This window comes from Pelophylax lessonae (genome assembly GCF_965119305.1).
Source record: "Pelophylax lessonae genome assembly, chromosome: 10".
NCBI classification, from domain to species: Eukaryota; Metazoa; Chordata; class Amphibia; order Anura; family Ranidae; genus Pelophylax; species Pelophylax lessonae.
In genome coordinates, this window is record NC_138777.1 from 148,536,374 (window position 1) to 148,549,774 (window position 13,401).

Sequence of the window (13,401 nt, forward strand, 5' to 3'; positions counted from 1 at the left end):
TCTACTTCTAGGAAGATCTACCATCATACATGGAAGACTTACATTGTGTGGTGTGTCTCTTAGGGTTCCTCCTCGCTCCTTCTAAGTGGCTTGGATTTTAACCTTCCTTCAACGGGCGGTTGAACAGAAATTGGCCTTGAGTACCATCAAGTAATCAATGGGTAGGTTTCTGCGCTATATAAAAATCATTCTGATACCAGCAATATATGTGACAAACTAAAGCAGCACACATGGACCTATAGAAAAATCCAGAACAAAACTAAAAACATGAATGTGTAGCGCTATCCATAAATAGTGAGCTCAACAATAACGCAAAATAATGAAAAAAAGTCCATAGGAGTCCTTAAAGCGGAGTTCCACCCAAAAGTGGAACTTCCGCTTTAGGGAGTCCTGACCCCCTGACATGCCACACTTGGCATGTCATTTGTTTGGGGGGGGGGGGGGAGCGGGTACCTAGTTTTGACAGGTACCCGCTCCCACTTCCGCTCGGAGCGCCGCGGCGCCCTGAACGGAAGTTCTCCTCTCCCCCTCCCTGCAATCTTCTGGGACACGTCAGAGGTCCCAGAAGATTGCCGGCCAATCACGGCGCGCAGTGCGACTCGCGCATGTGCAGTGGGTACCCGGCTGTGAAGCCGCAAACTGTAACAGCCGGGTGCCCACAGCAGTGATGCCGGCGCCGAGGGAGAGGATTGAGGCTTCGGGCGGCCGCATCGCTGGACCGTTGGACAGGTGAGTGAATGGCTGGAACTCCCCTTTAAATGAATAAAGAATCAAAGAGAACCACAAGTCCCAGCATAATATCAATGAAAAAAAGGGGCGCTGGCAATGATATGGGTTAATGGGAATTAATGGGTTAATGGGAATTAATTCATTAAGGCTAAAGATGTAGTTTGGAAGTCTTTACTGATACCCGGAAACACAGAGATCCAGCGATGTCATATCCTTCCTGCTTGAAGCGCACGCCGCAGCTGCTACCACGCTACCAGGGCTGTAGAGGAGTCTCTGGACAATCAAACGGAGCACCAGAAACAGACCCTTTTACATACAAACAGCGGTTTCACCTAGTGCCAGGAAAGGCACTACTTGTAAGCAGCTATTTCTTATTTTTACATTTATTTTAACCACTTAAGCCCCGGAAGATTTTACCCCCTTCCTGACCAGGGCCTATTTTGCGATTCGGCACTGCGTGACTTTAACGGACAATTGCGCGGTCGTGCGACGCTGTACCCAAATGAAATTGACGTCCTTTTTTTCCCACCAACAGAGCTTTATTTTGGTGGTATTTGATCACCTGTGCGATTTTTTTTTTTTTTTTTTTTTTTTTTGATCATGTGCTATAAACAAAAAAATAGCGACAATTTTGCAAAAATAACAATATTTTTCACATTTTTTTATATGAAATTCCCCCCCCCCCCCCAAAAAAATTTTTTTTAAAAAAAATCAAATTTTTTTAACATTTTGGGCCAATTAGTTTTCTGCTACATATGTTTGGTAAAAAAAATCGCAAAAAGCGCATTTTGATTGGTTTGCGCAAAAGTTATTTCGTTTACTAACTAAGGGAAAGATTTTTGTCATTTTTATTGTTTTTTTTCTTTTTTTTTAACGAGTAATGGAGGCGATCTGCGATTTTTTTTTTTTTTTTTTTTTTTTTTTTTTTTTGCGGGACTGCGACATTGCGGAGGACAGATCGGACCCTTGACTGACATTTTTGACACTTTTGGGGGTACCAGTGACATTACTACAGTAATCAGTGCTATACATATGCACTGTTACTGTAAAAATGACACTGGGAGGGAAGGGGTTAACTTTATTGGAGAGGGAGGGGTTAAGTGTGTCCCTAGGGGCGTTTATTTTACTGTGATTGGATGTGGCTTTGTGTGTAACAGCACAGATCAACGGTCCTACATAGCAGGACCGAGTGATCTGTGCTTTTACACAGGGGAGAGTGACAGGCGGCTTTGTTTACATTAGCCGCCTGCCTTTCTCGCCACCCGACGATCGCGAGTGACCGGCGGACATCGGGTCCGCCGGTCACACGCGCTGGCTTCTTTGGGTTCGACCGGGGGCGGGAGCGCGCCTCCGGCGGCGCGCACTCGCCCCCTTTTCGCTTCCAGGCTAGTGACGTACCGGTACGTCACTTTGCCTGGGAGGGGCTGACCATCGCCGTATATAGTCGGGCGGCGGTCGGCAAGTGGTTAAAAAATTAACAACGGTATTATACTATATCTGGCTTCCCCACTATTTTTCCTATATACACCTGAGTGAGATCCAGAAAGAGGAGTGGAGGAGTTCGGTGTAGGACTGATCCGTCCTATAAAGGGATCAAAAGCGATTTATGTCCTGGTGACCTAAAGCCATCTGGTAAGAGGCAGAGATTGCTTATTTTATCAAGAGCACATTTGGAGCACAAAATCACCTTGAAGAACTCATTTATTTTCACGGACTATTCTCACTTGTTGCACAATTTAACGTTGTGGATACATCTTTTTATTGCATACGTTTTATAAATATTATATGAATTTTTATTAATAGCATTATTATTAATATTTCACATCACCGTCACCAGTGTCACTCATTTATTATTTGTTTCCACAACAAGTCCCCAATTATGCACACTGTGTCCAAATATTTTAAATTGTTTGAATTTTACCAAAAATGTTCATTTAATGGCATTATCATAATTCTATTTGTGTTACACACTGGTTGCACTTCAAATTGGATTGGAGAACACTAACATAACTACCAGAACACATTTAAAACCATCCAGACTTCCAAACACATCTTTAGCCTTAATTAATTCCCATTAACCCATTAATTCCCATTAACCCATACCATTGCCAGCTCCCGTTTTTGATTGATATTAAGCTGTAATTTTTTGGGGTGACTCACCACAAAAATAAAAAGGGCAGCAGGTATCCTGAATCCATATAGGGTTAATCCATATACAAAAAGAACCAGGCGCCTTCACCCTGCATTTCATATCACTCCACCTGTGACCGAGCCGGAACTATACAGGAAGCAGCGGCTCGGTCACTGACTGCAGACATCCTTAGTCTCCCGCGGCAGCCCGGAGATTGCACCGCACTTGCGGGTGTCCGTGAGCCGCCCGCCAAAGGCAGGAGACTGCCGCAAGTCGCGGGAGGTTTGGGATGTCTGAAGCCTTGAGGTCATACGAGTGTGAAAGGGGCCTTACTCTATTCAAAATGTAAAAAAAAAAAATTTGCATTTAGCTATGAACTTTACAGTGCATCTCTAGGTAATGGGTAATTCCCCTCCCTTCAGGAAAAGCCCAGTGACTTCCTGGTGGCTTTCTGGTAGTGGAATTATGGGTACATTTCCCCAGAGGCACATTGACCACAAAAAATCACTATGGCAGAAGTTTTATTCTTTCATCGAAAATGTAAAGAATGTCTACAGGTACACTTTACCATAAATCCGTGTGTGCCCATTTCCTCCAGAAGCAGTGAGAAGAAGCTTCCAGAAGCCCCGTGTGCTCTCAGTACACATCAGTGGAGGGGTTGCTATTGACAACTGCTGTATTCCCAGTGTAGGGATCTCCCATAGAGCATAATGGAGAGACACAAGAACACAAAGCCTCCTATCCCTGCCGACCATTCCACCAGACCACAGACTTCCCCCTGTACATGAGATAATTACTAGGTATCATAGACTCCCACACAGCGACCTCTGCGTACTGTATACGGCATGAATCCTGTATGGCTCCTGTCACAGGCGGGAGTGCATTGATATTCGGTCACTGATATTCAAAGTCTTTCCTCTTGAAATTCGTGACTGCCTGTTAACAGCATCTTTTTAAGTAACTGCACTTAAAACCAAAAACATCGAGTTAGGAATTGTTATACTGGATACGTGATTAAACCAAATTCTCTATGTATGGAATGTAAAATGTATCCATTCTGTAGGCCCTGTTCAACATTCATGTTACCACTTGACCTGTATAAGGGCCTGTGTTGATGGACTTTTGTTCACATCAGAATCACTGCCCCATAAAGCTGGGAATGCGAAAGAAGCTTGAAGGTCAACTGTGGGTCAAATGAACCCTAATGATCTCAGACGTATTACAAATGTCAAATGCAAGCTGAATGCACCTGAAAGCAAGCTGCTTGTGCCCATAGTATTTTAAAGCACATGTAAGCCCAAAAAGAGAAATGTAATATATTGCAACTTACTATTAGTTGGATGCTGTGGCTGCATTTTGTTTTTTTCTTTGAGGCTCTATTTTCTGTTTATTACCTACTGATACTACCAGTAGCATACTTCACATCTTTGGGTGACATCGCTCACTCATTGCACTACATCCTGTGGAGGAGCAGCGTTGTCACCCAAGGCTGCTCTCCTCATGTGGACTAATAGCCTATTACACAGAGACTGATGGCTGATAACATTATTTGAGATGTTAGTTCAGTGCACAGGAATTTACAAGGACACTAGATGTCTGGCAGGATTGACAAGTATTTTCTGTGCTTACAGAAAATTTACCCAGACTGGAAAAAAAGGAAAATTAAGCCTTATGCCTATCCCATGCATGGGATAGGCATAAGGCTATCCTTCATACAAGATAGGGCCAGGGACTATTCATAGGATTCAGATATATTGGGCAGACTAGATGGGCCAAATGGTTCTTATCTGCCGACACATTCTATGTTTCTATGTTTCTATTATTGTACCCACCACATCTAAGGGCTGGTAAGCTGCAATAAATTTGTGCTTGGGTTTGGATATAAACACCACCAAGAGTAAAATGCAATTTTCCTTTTGGCATTCCTAAAATGATGCAATACTAAAGCTATTACTAATTTGTGTCATCATGTGTGATCATGATCCTTTTTCCCTGCTGTTTTACCAGGATGTCTCTTTGGATATCTCACAAGATGTAGACACACTTTCTGAAACACTCATCTTCCCTGTCCCTGAAAAGTCTAAATCTGTGAAGAGCCCAAAGTAAGTCTTGACCCCTCTCATTTTTTAAACCTATGCATGACCTGAGGTAATATAAATGTATAATCTTTATCAAAGGCCAAAGGTGTTTTTTTAAATTGTGACATTCATCTGTTTCCAGCTTGACGCCTCAAAGCAAAAGAAGTGTCTCTGTAAAAGAGAAACCTCCCAACAAAGTACTCTCAGAGAGAGCTCAAAGTACAGAGAGTGAGAGAGGAACAGAAATTGGGCAGAGCATACAGGTATGTTTGTAACAATCTTCACTTATTAAGTTGAAATATTGAATAAACAATTATGTATATGCAGCTGTGTTAAAAATATCAGTTCAACATCACTAACCAGCAAGTTGTTTGTGTTAAGTTTATCCAGCCTTTCCCTGATTTCACTCTCTGTTAGCCATAGCGGCAAGTCCTGTGAATTACTGCTAACCATACAGTCATGGTCAGTGTACCCCTCCTTTTCCTGTGTAAAGACTGACGAGAAAAAAGCATTAAGCACGGTTGCCTTTTCAGCATCCTCTGTAACCATCCTCCCCTCATTGTTAATTGTGTGCAACATGCTCTGCCCTTATTTTTTTGCTGTTGATATATTTTAAGAATTTCTTAGGGTTCTTTTTACTATCCTCCGCTATTTGTCTCTCGAAGTTGATTATAGCCATCTTGATTTCGTATTTACTTTTCTTATTTGCCTCCTTGTATTGGTCGAAAGCCAATACTGTGCCCTCTGATTTATATTTTTTGAAGGCCATTTTTTTTCCCCTAATAAGTTAACGCTACGGTTTAGCCAGCCAGGTTTGGCTTTGTCTCTTCTAAATTTATTTCCCATAGGAATGCACTGCAAGATGCATTTGTTTAATATGTTCCTAAAGCATTCCCATTTTTCCTCCAAAGACTTTACAGTCTTTGCAACTTGAAGTCGCACAGATATGAACGGTACTCATTGGAAATCATGGAGCACGACTTGTCATGCGACTTTGCAGCCCCAAATCACAGGACAAGTTGCACAAGTGTAAAAGGGGCCTTAGGCTCATTGTTGCCAACCCTTCCTATTGCTTGGGGGATGTTCTATGGTATATGCATACTCTGCCTGACTTGTCCTGTATTGTAAAATTAAAATAGGAGCAGTTTTGATCCACCTGTAAATTCCATATTTTAGAGTATAGTACAGAACATGGGTTTTACATTCCTTTGTTTACTCTGCGTTTCTTTCTACAAAACTGAGGACTTTCAGAGTGTGGGGGTAGGGTTATAGGGTATGTCCTCCAAAGCTATGAAACTTTTGTGTGTATGTGCGTGTACCTTTTTTTTATACAGGCAAGTCAAAATTCCTCCTTTTTTTTTTTTTTCTTTTTAAACCATTTATTTTTTTTCTCCTGATACTTTTCAAGATCTGACTGCCTATTGCCCTGGATGATTTATCGTTTTTTGTATCATTACCCCTTGGTGTTATATCAGGGGCTTTACCTGGACCCCACTATGTTTTAGGAGCTTACCTTGGAAGTGCAGTGTGTGTAGTTAGCTGCAGGGTGCCACACAGTTCCAGGGCTATGGTTCATCTCTATTGTTCCCAGACCCTTAAGACCCCTTTGATGGTATGCCCACCTGGGTGAAGCCTGGACCTCTAGTAGACTCAGCGTTGTGAATAAGGTATCAAAGGGTTCCCTGTATTTTGACATCATTGCTTGGATTTTAATTAGATAAAACCAAAAAAATACAATTTCAGACAACCAAATACAAAATAAAAAAAAAATTGGTATGGCAACCAATGCCCTAAAACATATATATGTATTCAACTGAAAGCTCAATACTTATCATACTGGTCACACAGTGCACCAAAGTATTCCCTAACCATTACCAAGAAGTTATTGCTAAAAGCCCTAAGGGAACACCGCAACAGAAGCCACAGTCTCCTTTGATTCGGTCCAAATTTAACAGACCTTAGATAATTTGGTTGGGCATCCTCTAGACTCATAGGTAACTATATACAGTGGCACCATTTTGATAACTATGGATTTTCAAGAATCTAATGTGGGTCCCTGAGGGACTTTCCAGTTAGAGTATTGTCTTAAGAGCGTAGAACAATAACAATCCTAGCAGAGTTCTCCTAGCCCTAGATGTGGCCGCCAAATGGACAAGACTCAGTATACAGACATCAGTAGATAGGAGCACAGAAACAAGTCGTGACTGACCGAATACACATAGAGATCTCTGCCCAAAAGTACCTAATGACTGGGCATTCCCAAAATACAAAAGTGGCTGGGTCTTCTGAACAGGGCCAACAACTAGATGGGTGTGAGGGGAAAACCCTGTGCAGTTTTTGAGGGGTAAAATATACTTCTAGGAAGGATTTTAAATTGAATCAATTGATCCCTGGTAGAGACCAATTGTTGTATGGGATATTACTAAATGTCCTCCCAGTCCTCAGAATCTAGCTCCGGGACCTCCCCACACCAGTGCGAAAAAAGCTTTTCAAGGCCTTCATGTATAGTAGGTTGAAGGGCTTTGTATATGGTAGGAAGGGGTTTAATCAGGGAGTCATCCTGCAGTAGAGACTCAATCCCAGAGATGGTAAAGGAGACAGGTCGAGTAGAAAATTACAAATGAAAAGCATGGCACAACTGATGGTATCGGTATAGATATGAGTTGGGGAGAGAGAAAGGTTTGAAGGGTACCTCCTGCATATATTTGATTAAGATACCCAATTCCTTTAGAAGTCTGTGTTGAGATCTAAAAAAAAGATAGAGCTGGTGAAGAGAGGGGTTCAACAAGAGGGATGTGTGGGGTGACCAGTGATGTGATGCTATAGGGTGTTGCAACTGCCACGCCCTAAGAACAGCCTTCATGGACTGTGTGATGGGGAAGGGGGCTGAAGAACCTCTATATAATAATGCCTCATAAGAAATAAGGTAGGCTGCTTCTAATACAACTGCTGCATTAGACTTTTGCGTCATCAGCCAATTATGTGCATTGGTGAGCAACGCAGCAGTGTAATAGGCTTAGAGATCCTGACATGCCAACCCTCCTTGTGTCCGTGGTCTTTTAAGTACCACCAATCTAAACCTGGGCTGACTAGAACCCCAGAAGAAAGATATATCTCCCCATGGCAGAATTAAATTGTTTGAAATATTTCTTTGGAATCCCTACTGGAGCATGATGTAGAATTGTCACTATAGACGGGTGGAGCTTCATTTTTATAAAATTAATCCTCCCAATAAGGGAGAGAAGAAGACGCGCCCATCCCGCCATATGTTGCTTCACCGCCTGCGGTAGTGGTAGAAGGTTCAAAGAACAATATTCAGAAACATTGGAGGAGATTGTCTGCCCCAAATATTTAGCAGTGGATGTCCACCTTAGGGGCAGATCTGGGTGAGAGACAGTGTGCATGCTGCCAGATCAATGGACACTATTTGGGATTTATCCCAGTTGACTTTCAGACCAGTTTTAGGCGAAAATGAGGATATTAGGGCTAGGGCCTCATCAAGTGAGGGACCTGGGTCATTAAGAAAACAGGCTAGGTCGTCAGCCACTTTTTCTGTAATGGAGCCTACCTGAATACCCTTGATAAAGGGGACCTCTGCAAATAGCCTGGGCTATGGGTTTCATCATGAGTGCAGATGGCAACGTGGATAGTGGGCACCCATGTCTCATACCTCTACCAATGAGAAATGGTTCTGATAACATGCCTCCCATTTTAATCTGGGCAGCAGGGGCCTTAATCCAGATAAAAAAGCCTGGCCCAAAACCCATCACTTCTAACACAGAGGACATCTTTACCCAATTAACTGAGTCAAAAGCTTTCGCTACATCCAGCTAGACCAAGAATCCTGAAGCTGACTCATTCAGGGGAAGCTTTAGGCTGCATTCACACTTGAGCGTAGCGTTTTCACGCGTTTTTACTGCGATTTTTACCGCGATTTTACCACCATTTTTTCAGGCGTTTTTGGAGGCAGGCATTGACATCTATCAAAAACGCTGGTAATCAGCCCAAAAAGAAGCTCATGTACTTTTTTCAGCTACAGGCGTTTTGCAAAACTCTCAGATGTGAACAGGGGCCATTTAAATGAATGGGGTTTTACTTGTTGGGCGTTTTGGAAGTTTTTTTTGAGCGTTTTTGGAGCTGAAAAACGCTCAAAAACACCCAGGTGTGAAAGGAGCCTTAGATGTGTTTATACTCTGCGGAGATTAATGTCTGTTTTAGCTTTGATAAAACTGGTTTGATCAATACTGACTTAGGAGGATAACTTCATCAGCCTTGTAGCCAAGACTTTGGTCAACACTTTTAAGTCATAATTTAGGCGGGAGATAGGTCTGCAGGAGGCACAGTGCTTACGATCCTTTCCTGGTTTGGGTAGGAGAATAATGTGGACTTGATACATGGATGGATGTTGGGAGGGCCTGATCTTCACAGCTGTCAGTGATCACTCTGCAGCATCTCCCAGCCAAATCTTTAGCATGCAGTTTATACTATTCCCCTGGTAACCCATCAGTTCCAAGAGTTTTATTAGGTGAAAAAAGAGTTGATGGCTGCCTCTATTTCAGAAATTCTCCCAGAAGTTCTCTATCAAGGGACTCAGCCTCGTCCTCTGACAAGGACAGCAAAGAGAGACAAAGCCGGGACGTCAGGGGAAGTGATTGGATGATATAAGGATTGAAAAAAAATTTTGAAACTCTTGAAGGATACCCAAGGGGTCTGTAATTGACTCCCTAGCATCTGTAATCAGCTCAGAGACCAACGTTAACTGTTGGAGTCAGAAACTCTGGCTGATATAAGGGCAGAAATAAACTGCCCACTTGTACATGCTTTAAAGGGGCGTCCCACACACACTGGGGAGACGCAGAATGCTCAAATGTTTCCCAATAATGAGAATTTGAATCTGCCAAGAATTCCTGCACCCTCTCCTCATTAAGCCATTTGGGGTCCAGGCGCCAACATCCCTGAGTTTTGTTGCTTCCCGAAACCAGAGTAATTTCTGTAAAACAAAGGAGATCACCAGCACAGATGTTAAGACCAGCTTACTAGTAGACACCAGATCTATGCGGCAACCTGATTTATGGGATGCAGAGTGATGTGAATAAAAATTGTGTGCGACCAAAGGTCTGGACCCAAGTCCACATTAGGGGTTCTCATTGGGTTAGAGGAATCCAAGTCGTCTTGTAGCACAGAATTAAAATCCCTGGCCCATATGACTCTAACTGTAGAGGTGCCAGTTTTTCCTGGATATTAAATATTCCAGGAGAAAAGGGCGGGGGAATGTATACATTACCAATGCATATGTAACATTTCCAAATTCTAGAACCAGGATAAGATATCTACCCCCTGGATGGGAACACGCATGTAGTACTTTATATGCTAGGGACTTGTTTAGAAGTAGGGTAACTCCCCTGGCGTAACTAGAATAGGTGGCATGAAATGCCTGATGCTCCAAAGCTCTGCGGAGAGATAGAATTTTGTTACCTAAAAAGTGCATTTCCTGTGAAAAAAAATAAATATGCGTCCTGGCGGCTGGGCGCCTTCAAAAATATAGGCCGTGGCCTGTGGCCTACTAGACCATGTGGCCAAATCTGGCTCCGCCATTTGGGGGGCGGCCTCAGTGTGTGTAGCTGAAGCATCCACTCTTCTTTTGTGCACCTGCCGGGCTGAGGATCCTTGCAATTGCGGCTGGGCCTCCACAAAAACTTAGGCCATGGCTTGCCTGCTAGGTGATGTGGTCAGCTTGGCACCTCCCTTGGAAGGGGTAGAGCTGTGGGGGTGCTTAATTTTTTTCATGACAGCCTTGCCCCCATTATTGTGTGGGACGCCTGCCCTGTTTTAGTGAGTGTTACGGCCGGCGGCCCCCTTTAAAGGGGGCTAAGTCCTATTATGTCCTCTATGGAGGGCTCAGAGGGTGTCCCCCCTGTTTTTTTTGCGAGGTCCAATAGGTGGTGCATTGTAGGCTCTTGCCGGCGTTCCCTTTGTGGGATCGCAGTGGGCAGCCTCCCCTGATTATGTTTTTTTGGGTGAGCTTAGTATGTGGCGTCCACGCACCCTGAGTGCTCAGATAGTGAGGATGATTCCTCTGCTCCTCTAGCTGCGCCTAAATAGGTGCTGGTGGATGCACTGCTTGTATCAGTGCGTAAAACTTTTAAGAATGGAGGTTGCGGCTGATGCTGCATCGGAGGTACTGGTTCCTTTTGACACCCACATACTTTCCAAAGCTGCAAGGGTATTCCTTTTTCCGCTTACCTTGACATCATTGTCACAAAACAGTGGGGTTGTCCAAAATGCAGTGATTGCTAAGCGTTTTTGCTTGCAGTATCCTTATGAGGATTAACTTCCTTACAGGTAGACGGTTCCATCTGTAGTGAACTCGCTGGTTTGCAGGTCTAATTGAGCTACCTTCATTCCGGTTGAGGCTTTAGAAGTCCAGCTAATTGGAGGGCGGAGGCTCTGGTCCGTCATATGTGGCGGTGGCTGGTTCGGCAATTAGGCCGGTAATTACTATTGCCCTGGTGTCGCAAACTCTGACTGAGTGGGCTAAGCTTTTATGCCGGGACCTGGAGGAGAAGCAGCTCCCCCCTTCCTTGGTGGAGCTGGTGGACCGGTCGGTCCAAGGGCTACAGTTTGTCTGTGACGCCTCTTTGGATGCCACCCTCCTGCTTTCTAGACTGTCTGTCTCAGCAGTGGTCCTGCGGTGCATTATATGGCTAAAATGCTGGTCTGCAGACCAGGCTTCTATGAAGGCATTGTCTGATCTTCCATTTGTGGGGGGATCGCCTGTTTGGAGTTTCCTTGGATGGCATCATCAAGGGCCTCACAGGGGGAAAGAGTACTCTTCTACCTCAGGTTTCCAGGGCTGAAGAGTCCCGTCACAGATGGGGGACCCTCCTTTTCAGCTCACAAGCGACTTTTTCGTCTCACAAGCGACTTTTTCGTCTCTCAGGGTCTCAAGACAAGGGATTCAAGCCCTTTCGCGCCTCCGCTGGGGGGTTCCAAAAATTCTTGGTCGGGCAAACCATGAGCAGGTGCTGCCAGACCTGCGGATAAACATTCCTCCACATGAAGGGGCACCCTCACCCGTATCTGGGGTGGGGGGACATCTTCGCTGCTTTCTGCATCCGTTGACCTCCCTGATCCAGGACAAGTGGGTCCACAAAGTCATTTGCTCCGGCGAATAGAGTTTCTATCATATGCTCCAGAAAGGTTCTTCCCTTCCAACCTGCACTTATCCTCAGAAAGCTTAAAGGATCTCTATGGGTAGGTGCAAGATTTGTTACTTCAAGGGGTGATTGTTCTGGCTCAAAAGTCAGAAGGTTTTTCAAGGTTTTTACTCAAACTGGTTTACAGTTCCCAGGAAGGAGGGCAAGGTGTGCCCAATACTGGACCTCAAGGCACTAAACTGCTTTGTGTGGGTACAGAAGTTCTGCATGGAATCTGTGGTGGCGTCCTTACATCAGGGGGATTTCCTCGCCTCCAACGATATCAAGGATGCCTACCTTTACATCCCAATATGTGTTGCCCATCAGCGTTTCCTCTGCTTTGCCGTGGGCGGGGAGCATTATTAATTGGTGGAGTTAACCTTTTGTCTCGCTTCCGCTCCTCGAGTCTTCACGAAAGTGTTGGCCCTGGTTCTAGCATTACTGCATCAGCGGGGATCACGATACTGGGATACCTGGATGATCTGCTTTTATGAGCCTTTGTCTGCCTTGTTGGACAACCTGGAGATTACTCTGCAAACACTGAGGGAGTTCTTTTGGATTCTGAATCTTCAGAAGTCTGCCCTGGTTCCGTCCACAAGCCAAGTCTATCCGGCTCTGACTCTGGACTTGTCCTCATCCAGAGTGTTTCTTCCTCGGGAGAAACTTCAAAAGTTGCAGGAGGCGATTCGGCTTTTGCTGACTAGCAGACGGTCATCTCATCTGACTTGCATACACCTGTCTGGGTGGGGAGGCATCCTCGGCACAGATTGTGCTCAGAGTGTCTGGTCTCAGGAAGAGTCCAGACTACTGATCAATGTACTGGAGCTCCGAACGATCAAACTTTGTCTGGATCCTTGGACAAGTTGTCTCCAGGGGTGTCCGGTGCGGATTCATAGTTACGTTGAATAAAGATATCAGTCCATCCAGTTCAACCTGTACAAGTGTGTGTGTGTGTGTGTGTGTGTGTGTGTGTGTGTGTGTATGTGTCAGTGGCCTGATCATTTCCCATAACCCTAAATGTTGTGATCTGTGAGATGCAGGTCCAAGTGTCTTTTAAATGTAGCCATACTCCCCGCAGCTACCACCAATTGTGGAAGAGAGTTCCATATTCTCACGGCCCTTACTTACAGTGAAGAACCTCTTACGCAGCTTGAGGTTAAACCGCCTCTCCTCTAATCTCATTGTGTGGCCACGTGTCTTCTAGCACTCCTTGAGACTAAATAGATTTTTACCTATGCTGGGATCTCCATTGAGGTATTTGTAAATC

General features: G+C 44.4%; 1 protein-coding gene across 1 annotated transcript in view; it reads left to right on the forward strand.

Moving 5' to 3' along the window:
- Positions 1 to 13,401, forward strand: part of PACS1 (phosphofurin acidic cluster sorting protein 1) — a 550,726-nt gene that overhangs the window by 247,141 nt on the left and 290,184 nt on the right. Inside the window, exons 12-13 of the mRNA XM_082271176.1 lie at positions 4,868 to 4,962; positions 5,081 to 5,201. Coding sequence (XP_082127302.1) covers positions 4,868 to 4,962; positions 5,081 to 5,201 — 216 coding nt within the window. The remainder of the gene's footprint in view (positions 1 to 4,867; positions 4,963 to 5,080; positions 5,202 to 13,401) is intronic.